The sequence below is a fragment of the Cavia porcellus genome, unplaced genomic scaffold (assembly GCF_034190915.1).
Source record: "Cavia porcellus strain 051 isolate PalLab524CR breed Dunkin Hartley unplaced genomic scaffold, mCavPor4.1 scaffold_16, whole genome shotgun sequence".
Lineage (NCBI taxonomy): Eukaryota > Metazoa > Chordata > Mammalia > Rodentia > Caviidae > Cavia > Cavia porcellus.
In genome coordinates this window covers 23,427,822-23,447,605 of record NW_026947499.1, presented here as the reverse complement: position 1 = coordinate 23,447,605, position 19,784 = coordinate 23,427,822, and the positions used below count along the sequence as shown (strand labels likewise).

General features: G+C 40.3%; 2 protein-coding genes across 13 annotated transcripts in view; one reads left to right on the top strand and one right to left on the bottom strand.

Annotated features, from left to right (window-relative positions):
* The window catches only part of Osbp2 (oxysterol binding protein 2), a 201,082-nt gene extending 199,402 nt beyond the window's left edge, over window positions 1-1,680 (top strand). For 8 of the 9 annotated variants that reach the window (XM_063225933.1, XM_063225931.1, XM_063225937.1 and 5 more), the window contains one exon: window positions 101-1,680. In XM_063225933.1, coding sequence (XP_063082003.1) covers window positions 101-246 — 146 coding nt within the window. In that variant the 3' untranslated portion in view covers window positions 247-1,680. The remainder of the gene's footprint in view (window positions 1-100) is intronic. The other variant, XM_063225932.1, reaches the window with a different exon arrangement.
* Window positions 1,503-19,784, bottom strand: part of Morc2 (MORC family CW-type zinc finger 2) — a 57,523-nt gene continuing 39,241 nt past the window's right edge. For all 4 annotated transcript variants that reach the window (XM_063225940.1, XM_063225941.1, XM_063225942.1 and 1 more), the window contains one exon: window positions 1,503-19,120. In XM_063225940.1, the coding sequence (XP_063082010.1) occupies window positions 19,052-19,120 (69 nt within the window). In that variant the 3' untranslated portion in view covers window positions 1,503-19,051. The remainder of the gene's footprint in view (window positions 19,121-19,784) is intronic.

Genomic DNA, 19,784 nt, shown 5'->3' with positions numbered 1-19,784 from the left:
GTGAGGCCGGGTGAAGAGGGGGCCCAGGGGCAGGTGGGGAGTACCCGGGGAAACAAAGGGGCACCAGGAGAGAGGCTTACCCACCTTGGTCCGTGCCCAGCAGAAAAGGAGTCAGATGGGTATGCTCCGCTGTGGTTCGAGAAGAGACTGGATCCGCTCACCAGAGAGACGGCCTACGTGTACAAGGGTGGCTACTGGGAGGCCAAAGAGAAGCAGGACTGGCACATGTGCCCCAACATCTTCTGAGTGCCACCCCTGCAGCGAAATACAGATGCCTGCACAGCCGGGCGCATCTTTTCTTCAATGCACACAATTCAGTACTGAATACCCCCCTCTGCCCCCTCCTCGGCCTCATTTTCTTTCCTCTTCCCTCGCCCCCCTATAGAAAAAACATTTGGGAAGCTCCTACCTTATAAGGGGGAAAGGCTGACCCGGGTTCTCTCCATCTCCTAGGTGCACCGGGTCACCTGTGCCCCTTCACCATCGTCTTGGGCCCCATGGGCACCCCAGCTCCCACTTAACATAACTCAGGCTGGCTGGCCCAGGTCACCAGCCCCAACCCAGGGAGGTACTGGCCTTTTCCTGGGAACGTCTTTTGACTTTTTTAGAAAAGGAAAAATGATCTCCATTTCTTTTCAGCCATGATGTTTAGTAAGTATTTTTAGTATAGCACTTAGCTTTCCAAGTGTGCTTTCTTGCCACAAAATTGTACTGGCAAGAATCCCTTTTTAAGACATCAGGAAGCCAGACCCCTTTGAAGCGGGAGCATTTTGTAGCTGAATATGGCAAGGCCTGCTTTCTATCCGAGCTACCCATCCACCTGGAGCCTTTAGACCACAGAGATGGAGCAGAAAGGGTCTGTCCTGGGCCAGCTGAGCACAGATGGTCTTTGGTATGACAACCCATGTGTGGGGTGGGGGACTCCTGAGTGCCCCCATGTGGACTGAGAGCAGCAGCCCTTTGCCTAACCTTGGCCATGCTGGGGCAGTCGCCTAGCCCCAAACAGGTCAAGAAGGGCTGAAAAGGGGCGGGGGGAGCTGTAGGTGCTCCCCACCCTGAGAATCAGGCCCCAAATCAGCAATAACAAACCCTCTGCACAGCCTGGGCTGGTGTCCCAGGCACTATGGACCTGGTATCCCACCTCATCCTCAGGTGGCTCCAGGGGTGCCCCATTTTAGCATCCCCTGAACTCTTTTATTTGCCTAACTTATATATATGATATATAAATATATAATAGCTATTTTGCTTAAATTTCTATAGTATGTAAATGTGAAAAATGATGAAGACAGGGCATGCCTGTCTGAGTTTGGCTCCCATAAACTGTGCCCTACCCTCTCCTCATACCCCTTCTGGTGGCTTCTGCTAACCTTAAGGGGACTGGGCCACTGTAGCCACAGTCCCAGCCCTCAAAAACCCATTCCAACTTTTCCCATTTCAGTTTCATCCTGAAAGTTCACTGTGGGGTTTTTGTTTCTATTCTAGGACTGGTTTTTATATAAAAAACAAAAACAAAAAACAAAAGTGAAAACACCAACGTGTGAAATGCCTTATGATGCCCACTCCAGAAGGGTGGGTTGGGGGGTCCCATGGAGCCTCCCCTCAGAGCTATGGAATGGAGCTTCCTGACACTGTTTGTGAGCAAGCAGCTTTTGACCCCTAATAAAAACCCTTGGCTTTGGAGTTTTCCACTGCCCCATTCCTGAGTCTATATGTGGCTGGATGGAGGGAGCTAACAAAGGCAACAGGGACAGTCCTGAAGAAGCATGGGAGAAGGATGGTGGGGCTTTGTCCTGCTAGGTGTATGCCAGGAAGGCTCCCCAGGGCTGTGAGTGAGCACCATATGTCATTAACCTAGGGGAAGGGTCACAGCTTTTCCAGGGCCACCCTGATGACTGCCTTCTTCTAGAAAGGCAGTGGGTAGTCATCTGAAGACCTCCAGCAGCCTCCTCCTGTCTCTCAGTTTCTGGAGTTGTCTAGGATGGGGCCAAGGCACCCACAGCGCTCCACGAGTGATATGGTTTAGATCCAGAATGTCCCTCCATAGATGGCTGGATCATGGGTATTGAAAAAACCCAGTATTTTATATTGTAATCCAAATACTGTATATTGTAATCCAAATATTGTAATCCTTTTTCCAATCCACCTTGTAATCCAGAATGTTATATTTATAATCCCATAGAAACATTGGAATTCTAGCAGGTTAATTCCAATCTACTCCCTCCAACGCAACCCATGGTGAGTGTAAAGACACTAAGACATATTCAAAGTTATGGGCAGCCAGAGGGTCCTAAGTCTGATCCAAGGGAGGATATAAGGACAAAGACCTTGCTCCAAGGTCTCTCCTAGAATTTATTATCTTGTGAAGAAGGGAGTGGTTCAAGGATGCGTGACAGTGAGGATAGTGGGAACTATGTGAGTAGCTTGGCTGGTGGGGAGAAAAGCATCATTGCAATATATAAGGAGAATGATACGCAGAAGGATCAGTCTACATAACACAATTGGGGTAGCATTGGAATGGTTTTAGGAGGCTGTTGCTTTAGTTTCTGATATGTAAACTTTTGTGCCCTAGGAAGTCATAGCCTCTTACTTTGAGGCTTGCACCCAACTGACATTCCTGGGTTTGAGTGGCTCTGCCATCTTGCTGTGCTCAATCTTTTACAGACAGCACTATGCTGGAAACAGGAAACAGGAAACTGTCAGGCTGGCTTCAAGGATTACATATCAGTACCTTTGCTAACCTTATTTGCATTGCTTAGAGCCAATTGAAGGGAGAAGGAAACAGCATACCTGCTCTGTATATATCAGTATACAGAAATAGGACTCTAACAAATGTTGCAGCAATTGTTTGGTAAAGAGAGGTGCCCAAGTCATCATCTACAATGTGGCACTGTACTTATGAGTAAATTCATACACCACTGAGTTTAGTGGCTGAGTATCCTGTTGGGAAGTGAGGCCTGACCAAAGAGGGGAATCACTACAGTGTGACATGGAAAGGTATATCTCTCTCCCTGGCTCCCTGCTTCTTGGCTGCCATGACATAAGCAGCTTTCTATTAGCAGGCTCTTCTCCCATGCTGCTTTTTTTTTTCAAAACCAGGCATGCATATACTGGGATTTCTGTAGTGCAGTTCACAACCCTGGCACACCACAGTGGATGAGAGGTTACTCAGTCAATGTCCAATTCAAACTCTTAAGAAGGCCCAGAGGGACTGCCCTTAACAGAGTTCCCACCCTCCTCAGGATGAGAGCCTCATAAAGACAGCCTGAAACTGAAGCTTCTTTATTGACAGGATCAGAAAACATGGACAAAGGACAAAAGAAAGGCATCTGTACAGGAATTCATGAAGGGCACAGGGCAAGGACAGGGTGGGCTATTACTTGATTGACGTTAAGGCCATTTATGACTTAGATAAGTCATAAATCACTCCAATTTATGAGTATGGGGAAGAGAGGGCCAGAGCTTCCATTTCTTAAGGCAGTGTGTTTTGATCCTACTTGGATTTACAGCCCTGTAGGCTATCTTTTAATCTCTAATCATGTGTTCTGGGAGGTTTTGGATGTGTGGCTCCAAAAGTCCCCTTGTCTGCATATCCATCTCATATTGACCAACACCCCCACACTTCTGAAACTGTGAGCCAAAATAAACCTCTCCTCCCTTAAGTTGTGAGGGTTGGATACTGTGTCTCAGCAATGAGGAAAGTGAGGAAGACAAAGGGTGAAGGCCCGGCCTGGTAAGTTACACATTGCTTGACATTCCTGACCTGGGCTACTTCTATTGTCCACCAACTGAGATCGCTAGCTAATAAAAGCCAGCATGAGCAGCTGGTGGTCTGTATACTGAGTCACCTCCCACAGCCAGTACTTCCAGGTAAGAGGATGAGAGCCAGGCTCTCATCATGCCTTGTTGCTCCAGCTTAGTGGGCTGGCCTATGGCGCTCCCTCAACCTTATTTCCCCATCCGTGAGGAGGTGGCCACTGGAGTCCCAGCAAAAGAGCTGGAGAGGCAGTGCTCATTGGAATGTGGCGGAGAGCGCTGGGGAGAGGACAGGCTGTACAGACAAAGCCCAGAGTTGACAAAGGCCAGCCCCCTAAGGCAGTTAGGAATCTGAAAAGCACTGGACAGGTAGAGCTCTGACATTAGGGCAACATGGAAGGACCACTCTGATCAGCACATAACCACACTATATACCAGCCACCAGTGAATAAAATACACAAAAATGTTTAGCTGGGCCTAGTGGCACATACCTGTAATCCCAGGACTTGGGTGGCTGAGACAGGACTGCTGAGTTTGAGGCCAGCCTGGGCCAATGAATTTATTCAAGGCCAGCCTAAACTACATAGCCTCTCAACAAACAAAAACAAAAATCATGGGCTATAAAGGGTCACAGATACATTCAACAAAAATACAATACATAAAAGACCATTATGACTATAATCAAAAAGATCTGAATTTACAGGAAAATGCTCTCATTGCTAGTGGGTAAACTCAGTTATGTCAGCTTAAAAATCTACAAATTCAACATAATCCTATTAAAACTGTACCACTATAGTATAGGTCAAAACTTTGACAAGCTGACAGGAGAATAATTGCACAGAAAAGGCTAAATTTTTTCTGAACAGTTTTTTAAAACTCACAGGATAGGAAGGGGGCAGTGTAGACCTGCTGATACCCAAACAAACTAGAAAGTTATAAATGACTCCCTTTTTCTGCACTGTGTTCACCACAAACTGACATAACCACATATTTAACATACTCGTGTCCTCCGCCTCCCCCCACCCAGCCCTTTAACTACAAGGGATTGTGAGCTTCATGAAATGGGAATCTTGTCTCGTACAATGTAACATTTCCCAGTCCCTGGCACAAAATAGGAGCTTAGTAAACAGCTGACTAATGAATTTAGGACAGGAAGACCAGCTAGAGCAATAGTATCAGGCTGGGAAAGATCCTGAGAGATATAATTAGGGAGGAACTAAACTGAGGAATCCAAGAAACTTGTTTCCTTCACTAGAGTTAAACAAGCTATGCCTGCAGACTTGGGCAGGGGTCTGAAGGAATCTCTAAAGAGAAATAGGACACCTAAGGTCCCCTATCTGCAGAGCTAGGACTCAGCATGTGAGAAGGGGGGACAAGACACCGGAGAGAAAAATTTCAAGATGAAACCCAGTAAACAAAAGCAAAAAGCATGAAGCTAGCTAGCAGTGTATAACTGTAACAAAATCTGATAAAGACAGTGCTGAAATGTACAGTCCAAACTTGGGTTTTTTTGTTTTGTACTGGGTATCAAACTCATGACCTCACGCTTGCAAAGCAGGTGCTTATGCCACTAAGCTAAATCCCCAGCCCCCCAAACTCATTTTTTAAAAAAAGAATATTCATAAATCCAAATAAGACAAAAGCAAATAGAATTCAACCACAAAAGACTGATACTCTAAAATGATGTGTCCAAGTGGGTTTGATATGGAAATTAATGAATGGTCAATTCAGGAAGCGTTCCATTATAAGTCATTCTTTACCCTAATCAGTTAAGACTTCCCTTTCTAGTAATGTAGTAGACCAGTTCTACAAAATATTCCTTTGTGGAATACACTGTATAAAATTTTTAAGGGGCTGGGGATTTAGCTCAGCGGCATAAGCACCTGCCTTGCAAGCAGGCAGTCGTGAGTTCAATCCCAGGTACCGATAAAAAAGAAAAAGACAAAAATAAATAAATAAAATTTTTAAAATCTTAAATGCATCCATGAGCTAGAAAGAATGTAAGAAATACTTATCATTTACTGATTCAGGAAGCCTTACTATAAGTTTTTACTGCTTTAGAAGACTTTCCCAAGGTAAAGCACCTTTTGGGGAGTCTCCTGTAAAGGTGGGTCCCCAAAGAGTTATACTTCCAGTATAATGATAAATCCAGAATAAGTGATGGTCCTGAGAAGAGCGGAGAAAAAACTTGTTCCTAAAAGAGTAGTTGCTTTTTTGCAGCCCAACTACACACCACCTGAATAGTACAACAAAACCCCTAGCAGAAACTCTAAAATAATCCTAAATTGGTAGTGTTTTCAGTCACCTCAGAGAAAAAAACCAGTCCCCTTGGGAGGATTTCCTCTTCATTCCAGGCCCTAATGAAACCCAGTTTACGAAGTTGCATGAAAAATGAGCAATTCACAGCCTAAAAATTTTAAGCACATATGGAAAAGCAAGGGCCACCAGAAATAACAAATGGCAGAATCAGACATAAAAACTAGTGAAATTATCACAGAATAGAAAATAGGCATGTTTCATATATTTCTAGAAACAGATGGGCATTTTAACATATTTATTATAAAAATTTTAAATTTCCAGGAAAAAATTTATATCACTAAAAATGGTGAATAATACTGTAACAAAACTTATACTGCTGAAGAGAGTATTAGTGATACAGAAGTGACATCTGAAGAAATCCAGAAGACACAAAGAGGTGAAAAATACAAAAAGTTAGGAGACATGAAGGATAAAATTAGAAGATCCCACTTGTGTCTAAATCTGTTTCAGAAGGAAAAAAATTTTGTTTAAATAAATAGAACAAGAAGCAGAATGTGAAGAGTTAGTGGCTAAAAATTTCCAAAAACTCATGAAAAATACAAATAAGCTCAACAAATTCCAACTAAGATATATGTGCTGCCAAAGCAAGCACAAGTATCAACGAGGGTAAATAAAAATGCACCACATAGCTAAATACAATATAGTGAAATTACAGGGCCAGTAAGCATAAAATCTCAAATGTGGTTGGACTGGAGAGGGAAAAACATGACCTTCAAAAAACGATGACTTTCAAAGAGCATCAGTTAATCTGAGAGTTGACCTCTGAAGGAAGTCAGAAGACACAAATGGTTATCTTGAAAGCAGAGGATAAAATTTTAGTATTTCTAATCAAAATATTTTCTAGGAACAAAAGCAAAATGAGGATTAGCAAAGATGTTAAAAACAGTATCCTATGGCATTAGTGTCTGATGAATTTATTTGTATTTATATTTATTGGAGACAAAGTCTTGTTCAGGCTGGCCTTGAACTCCCTATGTAGCCCAGGCTGACCCTGCCTCAGCCTCCCAAGTGCTGGGATTGGGCCAGGGATTTAAGTGGGCTGGGGATTTAGCTCAGCAGCGTAAGTGCCTGCCTTGCAAACCTGTAGTTGTGAGTTCAATCCCTGGTAAAAAAAAAAAAAAAAAAAAAAAAAACAACCAAATGCTGGGATTAGAGGCATACTCTATCACATCTAGCATGAATTATGCATTATGTAAAACTAATAAGCATTAAAGGAACAGGAATACTAAATTTCCAGAACAGTAAAGGAACATTGAATGAAGGCAAGAAAAATCTCAGTCTAAAAAAAAGGTAGGAAAGGAAGGTGAAAGGAATGAAGATACAGTGGAACAACAACAGATGAGAGATAAAACAAGAATCGATAATTACATAAAATTTCAGTAAATACTTCAGGTAAAAATTGAATAAAAACAAAGCTATATGCTACTTACAAAAATATAAATATACAAAAGGCAAAAAATATTACTGGATGTTAACTATTAGAAAATTTAAGAAGTCACTATGCGATAATAAAGGATGGGCTGAGGATTTAGCTCAGTGCACAGTACCTGCCTGGCAAGCATGACGTCATGAGTTCAATTTCTGTTACCAGACATTGCCTCAAGAAAATAAAAATTATTTCTTTAAAAAAATGATAAAAGGTAAAACTCATAAAGCTCTGCATCTAACAACATCCCAAAATATACAAACTAAAATGGACACAATCACAAGAAGCCCATAATCATAATGAAAAATATTAATATATCTCTCCCAGTAATAAGAATTAAAAAAAAAATCAGTAAGGGTTCAAGCAACACAAAGAACAAATCTGATATAACAGGGACACACAGAACATTATAGATAATTGCAGAATATGTGTTTTTGAAATACAAGTGAAACATTTCTGAACATCAATTTCATATTTGGGGCCATTCATTTTTCTTCGTCTTCTTTTTTTTTTATCGGTACCAGGGATCAAACTCACCACCGCCTGCAGGGAAGGCAGGTGCTTATGCCGCTGAGCTAAATCCCCAGCCTCTGGGGCCACTCATAAAATCTCAGCAAATTTCGAAGAATTGGTATATAAACTATATTCCTATACTACAATGAAGTCAATTCAAAATCAATAACAAAAACAATTAGAAAAACAGTATTAGAACATTAATAAATATATGAATAAATTAAAAATAATAGAAATAAAATATTATTAAAATACTATATATAAAAACCTATTGGATACATGTAAAGCAGTATTTAGAGAGAAATAAAAAGCATGAAAAACCTTAAACCAGCAAGGTGTGGTGGTACACGCCTGTAATGTCAGCTCTCAGAATAATGAGGCAGAAGGATAAGGCAATGAGTTTGAGGCTAGCTGCGGCTATATAATGGGGTTCAAAACCAGCCTGCACTACATAGTGAGACCCTGTCTCAAAAAACTTAAATTAAAATAAAATAAACCAGACTAAAAAAATCAACTAAAGACCCAATTTGAGCAAGAAAATGAACATTAGGATAAATTAAAGATAAAATCAGATATTAACAAAATAGAAAATATAATAGTTCCTCTTATCCACAGGGGATATGTTTCAAGACCCATAAAAGATGCCTGAAACCACAGGTAGTACTAAAGTCTATCTATATATAGTCTGTTGTTTCCTAAACATACATACCTATGATAGAGTTTAACTTATAAATTGGACACAGTAAGGATTAACAATGATTAATATTAAAACAGGACACTTTTGAATATACTGTAATAAAAGTTTTCTAAAACCATATTGTCAACCATTTATTTATGGAATTTTCCATTTATTATTTCAGACCACAAATTACAGTGGGTAACTGGAACCATGGAAAGCAAAGACTATGGATTTAAGGGAGGACTATATAAAAAGGACAAATAAAGCTGAAGTTTCTTTGAAAAACTAAAAATTGGCATTATCTATCAGAGCAAAGGAACAGCTGAATAAGCAAAAAAAAAGTTTGTAATAAAAAAGGGACATAAAAACATGCTAGATACCTTATAAAATGAGGATATTATGAACAACTCTGATAATGTTTAGAAACATAAAATGGGTAAATTCTTTCAAAAAATAAAATGAGTAAAAATATAGAAAAATCTTCTAGCATTACAACCACTTTTTTCAAAACTTAAATTAGTTACAAATTCTACATACACATATACAAAACTCCAAACACAAATGATGCAGAAATAACTCCAGTTTTACAGAAACTATTTAAAGAGTACAGGAAAAGAAGTAATATTCTCAAACTCATTTTTTGAGACTAGCAAACCTGATCAAAACCTGACAAGGACAGTATGAGAAGCGAAACTTACAAAGTAGTATCAATCATAATGTTATAATTCAAAATATAAACAAATCGAACAATATGTAAAAGTAATCATGATATTATAAAAATGCAAGATTAGTTTACCCTGAGCAAAACTAGTAAATGTAATTAACAAACTAATGGCAAACACTACATGGTCATCTCAATGGATGACCATTTTGTTCATCTCAGAGAAAACACTTTAGGCAAAATTCAGCATATATCCAATAATATTAAAAAAAATTAGAAACAGGTATGAAATTTCTACAGTGTGATTTATATCTCTACACATATATTCTTTGCTTGTGAGACAGAGAACAAAAAATAGATGCCCACTTTCACCCTGTGTATACAACAGTCAGAGCCAATGCCATTAGGCAAGAAAAATATTTATATGAAGTATGATAATTGGAAAAATTACCACTACTCACAGATGACATCATATGGAAAATCCAAAGGAACTTACAGATAGGATAATAAGATACATCAAACAATACAAGATACCTAAAAGGAAAATAGTATTTGATAGTAAAGCAGGATCTCAATTAATGCGAGAATTATACCATCTACATAGGAAGATTTACATAGACATTGTTTCTTCTTAAACTGATGGCAAAAAAAAAAAACTGATGGCAAATAATTCCAATAAACCATCACAGGTTTTTCTCATGGAGCTCGATGATTCTAAAATTTATATGGAAATACAAAATATTATAAATAACTAAATCCTGAAGTTTAGAAAAAAGTGGAAAAACTGACTATTAAATATAAACTATAAATATTTAAATCAGTACGGCATAAAGACATTAGACAAAGCTACAGAAACAGCACTATAAAGAAAAAAAATTTTCCAAATAAGGTCATGGGGATAACCAAGAAGTGGGAGAAGAGGAGGAGGGAAGGTGAAAAGAGGGAAGAGGGAGGGGAGGGCTTACTTCACACCATACACAAAAGTCAATTCTAGGTGAATTAAAAATCTGTATATGTAAGATAAAATAGTCTCTTCATGAACTCAGGGTAGGGAAAATTCCTTAAGTAAGGAAATCTATGCAGAAAAAAACTGATACATCTACATTAAAATCAAGAATTTCTGTTCATCAAGACTCTAAAATGTGAGTAACAAAAGACATACTGAAAAGTGAAGGAAGAAATATGTAACACGGATAACTTATAAAGAATCTGTATCCATAATATACAAAAATGTCAAGTAAAAGACTAAAAAAAAATAAGCCAAAAGTCAAACACTTTACCAAAATAACTAAATGCTCCATAAACCTATGAAAAGGTGTTTAATCACAACAGAAATCAGGAAAATGCAAATTAAGCCACAATGAGATACCACTCTATAGCCAACAGATTAGTAAAAACTTCAAGTCTAGCAATACTCTTGGGGAAGAAGTGGAGAAATGAAATATACACCTAGTTACAGTGCCAGTGGTTATGAAATTTGATACAACTACTTCTGAAAAAATTTGGCATGATCTATGACTGCAGTTCTACTTCAATGATTACACTCTATGGAGAATATCCTACATGGTACAGAAGAAATAAACAAGAATGTTCACAGCTGCTCTCAAGAAAAAAGAAAAACAATCAATACTCAGCTGAAGTGCCAATTACAGAAGCATAGGTTTTTTTAAAAAGCCAGGTTCAATTGTCAGTATAATCCATTTTGTTCCATACTGTGGTGAAAAATGAATACATTACACCCACACCCAACAACATGATGAATGTTGGAGACATAGCAGTGGAAATATAAAGCAGACTGCAAAATAGTAAATGTTATGTCTAAGTTCAAAAGCAGCACAGCAAAACAGTTATTAAGATAACATGATCTTTATTCAGGTTGTGGGTTAACTTTGAGCAGGGAGGAAAGGGATTCAAGAAAGACCATAGGAATTTATAAAGTTACAATAATAAATCAGGAGATGGGTGCTCCTTGTAAGTAGGATAGAAAAAAGGTAAAAAGACGACAAGAAATTCATAACTATAATTCATAAAAGGACAACAACTTCCAGGAGATAGCTAACGGCCATAAATTGACTCACTTTTAAAAGTGAGGTGTAGAGGGCTGGGGATTTAGCTCAGCAGCATAAGCGCCTGCCTTGCAAGCAGGCAGTCGTGAGTTCGATCCCTGGTACCGATAAAAAGGAAAAAGACAAGAAAGAAAAAAAAAAAAGTGAGGTGTAGCTTGGAAATTTGTGTACATGTAAAGGTTGCGAGCCTGATCCTGGCAAATGGAGATAGACATAGCCCAGGGGCCACGCCAAAGACAGATTCCATGAAAGATACATCCAACGACCAAGAACAGACACCTTCAGGGTCAACAAACAACAGCCTCAATGGATTTACAAAATTTTCATGTCCAAAAATAAAATATCCATACCTCTGTAAAAAATATCTTTGTTCTGTTTAAAGTTACAATTAATGGTACTTACAAAAGAACACCTGCTACCTACCCCAAACTCCTATAGGCCCACTTCTACATCACACTTTCCTGATTGTATCATTTTAGGTATAAAAACCCCTTGACCCAAAAAAAAAAAGCCTAGACAAGAGTCCCTTGGATAACCCTTTCAGGCCCCTCCTAGGTTCATTTGTCTGAGAACCATTTGATTTTGCTTTACAATAATTGCTGCTTTCTGAACTTGTTCTATAATAAATATTTTTGTTCAGTCCTCTCTTGACTCTTTGCCTTGTAATTCTATCTGGTCTAAGACAAGAATTTACCAGCTGGATGATAACACTTATGTATCTTCCTAATTTGTAAGTGCTTTATGCTGTAAACCTTTATGGCTATTGTCTAATAAAAATAAAATAATGGTTTACAGGAGAAAATACCATAAAGGTTTTTAAAATTGATTTTTAGAGACAGACTAGACTTATTGTGTCTTATTCTTTTGTTATTAGTGCATATTTGTTATATAGATTAATGGGTTCTGTTTTGGCAGATTCAGACATGCATATAAAAAGCTTCTCAAAGTTAAGGATGGGACACAGCCATGAGACAGCTTACAGAATGGGAGAAAATCTTTGCCAGCTACTCTTCTGAAGATTAATTTTCAGAATAAACAACTAAAAAAGAAACCATAAAAATGCCCAGTAAATGGGCAAATGAACTGACTTCTTCAAAGAAGTACAAATGGCTGGTAAATACATGGGGAAAAAATTGTTCATTTCCATATTGCTTGTTAAACAGATGGTGAAAAGGCACTTGACAAAATTCAGCCAGTCTCCAGGGGACATAACACACATTTCATTTTGCATAGTGCTGCCATCTGGGGTTGGTTACACTCAAGTAGGACAGCAGCTACATATGAGTTCAGAGGTCCCAAGATACAGGTAAACACTTCAAAGGCCATTTACCCAAAGCAATAGCTAAACAACCTGCTCAACCTTCACATGCAGATCTCAGTCACATCAGAAACAAGATCAGGAGTGATGTAACATTGTTTCAGAGTTCCTAAGTAAAACTAAATGGCAAATTTGTAAGCAGTCTCTCTAAAAAACAAAACAAAACACAGCTTTAGTTTTACAACTGCCAGTGTCTGTAACAGCTTTTCTCCATATTAATAATCAGTGAACACTAGAAAAAAAGTATACCAACACAATAGCAACAACTCACAAAAACAGGAGTAAATTTTATAACCATTAAGTTATAAAAAGCTGAATGAGAAAAATATCTTACTGGCCAAGAAAGTTATAGAATCCACTTGAAGAATTTATAAAATCTTACTGAAGGACAGAAAAGAAGTCTTGAACAAATGGAAAACCATTTCATATCCTCTGGGAAGATTTAATATCATAAAAATGTCAACATTCTCAAAACATTTACATTTAAAGCAATTATAATTTAAAATCTCAATGAAACTTGTAAAAAAAAAAAGATGAGTATAGAAGAGAATTGCATTAAGCAATTTAAAATTTGATGAGAGAATACTAATAGCCTGAAAAGTTTTTTTAAGTGATCCTTCTAGATGCTGAGGATTGCCAACATTAGTTTCAGCTACAGCTTTAACATCACACTCACCTGTGCAAGTAACGACCCGATGTCTCCACTTACCTAAGAGGTGCCTCTAACCCGATTCAAACCAAACACAAGGAAATATAAATAACAGCTCAAATGGTTCATAAAGCATTAGTGAATTTCCACCTGAGGGTGGGAGGACGACAAAGTTTGATTCCTGCTTGTGGTTTTGACTAAAATACATTCCATTGGGATTGAAGGTTAACAGAAAAATTAACACTGCGGCAGAAGCACTGGTGAAAAGAGGGTAGATCTTCCTCAGCATGGCAGAAAACACACAAACCTAAAACATGCTTACCTTTCAACAAATATCGCAAACCAAGGCAAGGGCAAACCCGTAGAAAATGAGCGTTGTGAAACCTGGAGACCTCTCAGGTTAGGCCCTGAGAGAGGCTCACAGGCTGGCACACAAGTTGATCCTTTATGAGAAAAGGAAAAAACAAGCAGCCTCTGTCCAAGTCTTCTACCTTGCAAAAATAAGGACACCCAGCCAAAAAAGGCACCTGTCCAAAAACAAACAAACAAAACCTCTAATAGCCTCTCAAAAACTTGGGAAATAATTGAAGGAAAAGGTTTCACTTCTACTCTGAACTTGACTAGGCAGACCCGAGGGGATTAGGCGGCCTTCATTCTTCTGCTTCGGGTAGGGACGCCCCAGTCCTGAAATAACCGCGTGTGGAAACGTTCGAGACCCAGCGTCCGTGAGTGCGCATAAGCTCCAAGCGCGCTTAGCAATAATTGCCCATGCGCAGTTGGGCCTAGCTTAAGATTCTGGGCTGCGGTGGGCGTTATTTGGAAAACTACCGTTGGCCAGTACACGGATAGCGCTGACATCGGCCACTCGCGAAACCTCCAGAGTGCGGTAGTGCTAGCTTCATCTGGGTCAGGTAAGAATTTACAATTACTCCTCTGGCATGTGTTGTACTGCGGTAGCTGATGATTAACCATGAGTAGTTCAACTTCCTTAACCACTGGGGTGTCCAAAACCCAGGCTTGATTGGTCTAACTTGCCAGGCATTAGGAGGGGATCGAGAGCTCAGAACTTTCAATGGAGGATGTAGGACGGTAAGACACTAGCAGATGAGAGTTGGCCAGTTTGGGGAGAAATCTACAGCCACTGGGGACCCTTGGAAATATCTCAGCAATCTAGAAGGTACACGAGAGGAGGCTGGATATGTCTGCTGGTTCCTTACCCTCTCACTGGTGTAAGTTTGTCCAAGTTTATGTCCCATTTGTCAAGACCTTGACTGGCAGCTACTGAGAAAAATATCATAGGCATTATAGGCCAGATGGGAGGCTGCTTGGAAGTCCAGCCTTCATCCTTGTAGGATACTGCACCGGGCTAAATGTTTAGAAGGCCATAATGGTAGCCCTGGAAAATGCACAGTATCCCTACAGGGGTCACTAGTAAGCACCTGAAGGCCTACAACTAAGTAGAGATTAGGGAATCTTCCAAGTAAGGACTGGAGGTTGAGACAGCAAGAGGCAATGAACCTCCAATCAGATTCAACCGGAGTAGCTCCACTATCACTGGCTATTCAGGGCTGGATAAATTTCAGATGGAGACCTGGCTCTGGAGCTAAACTGGAAAATATCTACCATCGTCCAATCCCTTCATTTTAGAGGAACTACAGCCAAAATGGAATGACTTGTCTGGGATACTGAAAACAGGAAGGAATGTTTTTACTGGATCCACCATTGGCCATGATTGGGTCTGTTTCATGGATAGCAAGTTACTGAATGATTACAGCTAAACTGAAAAGCAGGTCTAGAAACATCTTAGCGTGTGCTTTGCCAGGTCCTTTTCCTGTCACTATGGAAAGGGTACCTCCAGCAGAATCCAAACTAACGAGTCTGAAGGCACATTCTTTTGGAGTTCTCTGCCTCCTCCATGTCCAAGATGGCTGCAAAACTGTGCCAAGAACCAAAATCTATATGGCCATTCATAGGAAGCCTCAGCAGTTCCATTTCCAAGAAAGGCCAAATCCCTACAGTGGAATTCTTGGAATGTTTTAGGAACCTTGGAGACTTGTCAATAGATCCCTCACAATCGTAACTCAGCTGCAAATGACCTAACTGAAACAAGCAATAAGTGGAAGCAAAGCACTCAGGTCAAGGCCTGAGTTCTATGTAAGTGGGAAAAGTTTGAAGCTATCAGACTTGACACTGGCCCACACAGCTGCTACTTGGGCAGTGCTACTTCAATCTTGGGATTCAAAATTCACAAAGGAGCAAGGAGAGTAGACCTAACAAGGCAAAAAAGACAGAGTTGCTAGGACACATTAAGGAAGCAGTTTTTTAAGCCCATTATTAATCTTTAATTTCTTTTAGTAAACAAGAATGTCATATCCTTGTCCTGACCCAGTAATAGACAGAAGTGGGCTTTTTAATTCAAAAACCCCTGGGGCATTTAGGGGCTGAGTCGTCCTATAAGGTAGATTTTCCTGAGGATTTTGCACCTTATTTTTTACATCTTATTTACAAAAAGTTCCCTAACCCAAAATTTAGAGCTAACTATTGCCATGTAGCAGAAGAGAAACTACTGGCCAATAAAGATATTTAACCTCATTAATTCAAATGGACTCCAATCCATCAACTTACACAATTAGTAAAGACCTACATACATATTGGCAAGCTGTGGGTGGGCCACTGTTCAGAGTTGGCATTTGAAGTTTTTCCTTCAAAGTAATGTGGCAGTATAGCTTAAAATTTTTAATGTACTGATACCTATTTTCCTTTTTATAATTTACCCTTTGTAAATATAGGTCTAAGTTAATGAGTAACTATACTCGGTAGTTTTTCTGTATCTTAGAAACCTCCCAAATATTCACAAATAAGGGAATATTAGACAAGAATACATCCAGAACAGTGATACGCTCTGTGGTTGTTCAGAAGAGTAAGTAGACCCTTCTGGACTATTCTGAAACAGGTTCTAAAATTTACTGGAAAACAATAGAATGTGTGTGTGTGTGTGTGTGTGTGTGTGTGTGTGTGTGTGTGTGCATGAGCACTTAGGATAGATACACTCAAGAGAATTTGGGAATTGGGTGGAAGTCTTGCTCTTCATGATCCAGCTTGAGGGCAGGGATTATAGGTTATGTGCCATCATGCCTGGCTCACAATTTTTAAAACCATGTACACACTACTTAAAAAAAAAAACAGCCAATCAAAATCCTCATCTCTCCTTCCTTCAGTAGATTACTGCCCTCACTTTCTTGCACCATTGGGCTAAGGATCCTATCACAGATAAGCCAGACTTTCTTCTTCCTTTCATATTGCCGGACAGGTCCATGCCAGTCAACTGTCTCGTGATGCTGACAGGAGAGGGAGAGCTTTGCATTTTGTAGCCCATCCCATCTTTACCAGGAGTTTGCTGTTCAGCAAAGCACACCCAGAAGTCAAGAAATTTAGTCTATTTCTGTGTTAAGGAAGGTGAAGCACAAACAATAAAGATGGTAAAGATAAAGATGACATTGAAGACTGGTTAAAGCCATAGGATAAAAACAAGAGCTGGAAGGTGCTGGTTTTCATTGAGAACACAAACTAAGTTCAGAAGTCTCACCAGGAGAAGTTGTAATACAGTAAGTTCCCAACTTAATGAACCAGCTTCATTCCTGGGGAATATTCATTAAGTCATATTCCTAAGTCCCACAAAGTGAGTTTTATACATCTTTTACACAAATATACAATGTAAAGCATAAAACACACACACAAAAGAACAAGGGACATCTACCATCTTTTTGCCTTAATCCAGTCTCAAATATTTTCACTCGTTTCCATGCTTATTGCTTTGTGCTTCCTAGCAGTTCCTTCCACATCGCCACTACTTTTCCTATTGCTTCCAGACATCCTGGGCTCTGAGCACTGTACTACTGTATACTAGCACACTGTACAGTAGGCAATACAACTGTGACAATGTCCAGCAGACACACGAGCTACTTCCACAATTTGTTTGTACCTACAAATGTTCATGAGGTCCATTTTATACCTGTGAAAGTTTCCAATTTGAACGTTCATAAATTGGGGACTTACTGTATTGCATTTTGATCACATATGTAAGTGAAACACTTGAGTGTGACTCAAGTAAAAACACAGAATTATCTTCCTTTTAGATTAAAACAAGTTTGAGGACAAAAATGGACAATGCATTTCTGGGGTGAACTGACAGCAGATGGAGAATTCCAAGTCTCTTGGAGAATGTTCCAGAGGAGAAAGACTACTTCTGAGTGGTATTTCCCCAAATAATCCTCTCCTGCAGATATGGTTGGGAAGCCAGAATCTACCAATCATAGGTGCTTCCAGCCACATGTATAAGTGGAGAAAGACTGGATTCCAGTGTGACCTGAGTCCCTCATCACTGCTTCTTTATCTTCTGCTGACATCATTGGGCAGCAACATAGCCAATGCTGACCTGGGCTAGGTTAATGGTGAAAACACACCCAAGAAAGTTTGAATCAGTGATACCAAGCCACAGTTCTTATGCCTTCAGAGGCCACCAATAGGAATGAGACAAAAGCTGCAGAAAATAGAACCAGAATTCTAACAATGGCCATTAGAGAAAACTCAGCAACTCTTGCCTGACCCTGAGTAGTTACTGAAGAGCACGGCTTCTGAGGCTGTGACTTGACAGGGAGGGAAGGTGACATGAGCTTCCTGCAGAGCCGCCACTGAAGACCCTAAAAATGAATAGGTCCTTCTGACTGCCTAGGAGTAGGGGCTGTGCCACACGTTGGTGGAGCTAGGCAAAGGGAAGTAGAAAAATAGTAGCAAGTTCTCCAGGGACCTGTATCATCTGAGGTAGCCACAGATGGAGAGTTCTGCCAGCTCAGTACCAAGGTTCTTTCATACACCTGCTCCTTCCGAGGAATCCTTTGGAATTAAACACACAAAGTGCTACCCAGGTCAGGATGCTGACCAGTTGGAGCTGTCTACTCAGCCTGGACTCAAGCTGAGGCAGGAACCTCACAGTTCATGGTTAACTGAGGAAATTAGTTCTTCAGAGAGAACTTGGGTGAGAATGGGAAGGCTAACTAGCAAAATCTTTCTTCCTCAAACTGAGTGATGCCACAGCCAGGAAGACTCTTGGTATCTCCTTGGAGCTAACTGCAGACATCACAGCCTAGAAGTGAGGTGACAGAGCTACAAGAAGGAAATTCTTTCTGACGCTAAACCTGCTGACCAATCCTGTGTGCGTCCCCTGATCTGAGGCCCTTAATAGTCACATCATTCTGGGAGGCTCTTTCCTGCCCCCGCTTTTCCCCCAAATTCCTCCATTGTTCATCCTCTAGAAAAGAAACCATGGACGTCCCTGGAAATCTCTCCAAATTCAGGATGTTGCTGGTATCATCCCTTTAAGCTGAAGTGGCAACCAGAACGGCTGAAGTATAAAGATTCCTTTACCCAAAAGTCATAAAGTATGGTCTCACAGCAAGCACAGTCTCTTTTTTTTAAAAAATAAATATTTATAAACTTAGGGAGGAAGATTCAAAGAATCAAGGTATTTGTCCTTCCAAAAGCACAAACATCTCACATGAATCAAATCAAAAGTTAAGTCCATCAACCCATAAATGAAATCTCCCTCCCTGAAGCTTCTGTGTTGAGGGAGGAGGTGGGCAAGGGAGCTGATCTCTGGCTCCCAGCCCCTCAGTCCCCCTTGGTGATGAGGTCCTCGATGTAGGCATCCAGCTCATCGTCTGTGTTGATGTCTATGTCCTGGAACAGAGTAGGGCAGGGATCAGCCAGGGCCAGAAAAGTGGTACTTGGGGGACTAGCCTCTCTAACCTTCTCCCAGCATCTCTTCATCCTATTACCTTGGCTGTCAGGTTCCTGTCCTGTCTTGATCCCTATTGCCATCCCATCTATGTGTTCAGATGACACCCAGATTATGACACCCTGCCCCTACCTCAAGTTCCTGCTCACCTTAGCTACCTTTCCCTCAGCTATCTCTTTTTTTTTTTTTGGTATTGGGGATCGAACTCAGGACATCACATTTGCCCAGCAGGTGCTTGTGCCACTGAGCTAAACTCCAGCCCCTTCCCTCAGATATTATGAATATACCTACTTTTCTTCCCTTTCACTGTCACCACCCAATGTCCAGGCCATTGCTGCATCTTACCCAGCTGTGGGAATCTCACCAGGTTCTCTGGATCTAACCTTTACACCTCCAAACCACCAGAGTGTCATACTGAAAAATGAACCATGCTATACCCCTCCAGTGGCTTCCCACTACTCTCATGATCAAATCCCACCTTGTATAATCATTTCACTCGTACCACACACAACTCCCCTCTGAAGTCATGTCCTGCTCATCTTCTCTCTGGCAGGAGTGCTCATGTCCCACTCTTTGCATGGTCAGTACCCATCCTCCGCTCAAACA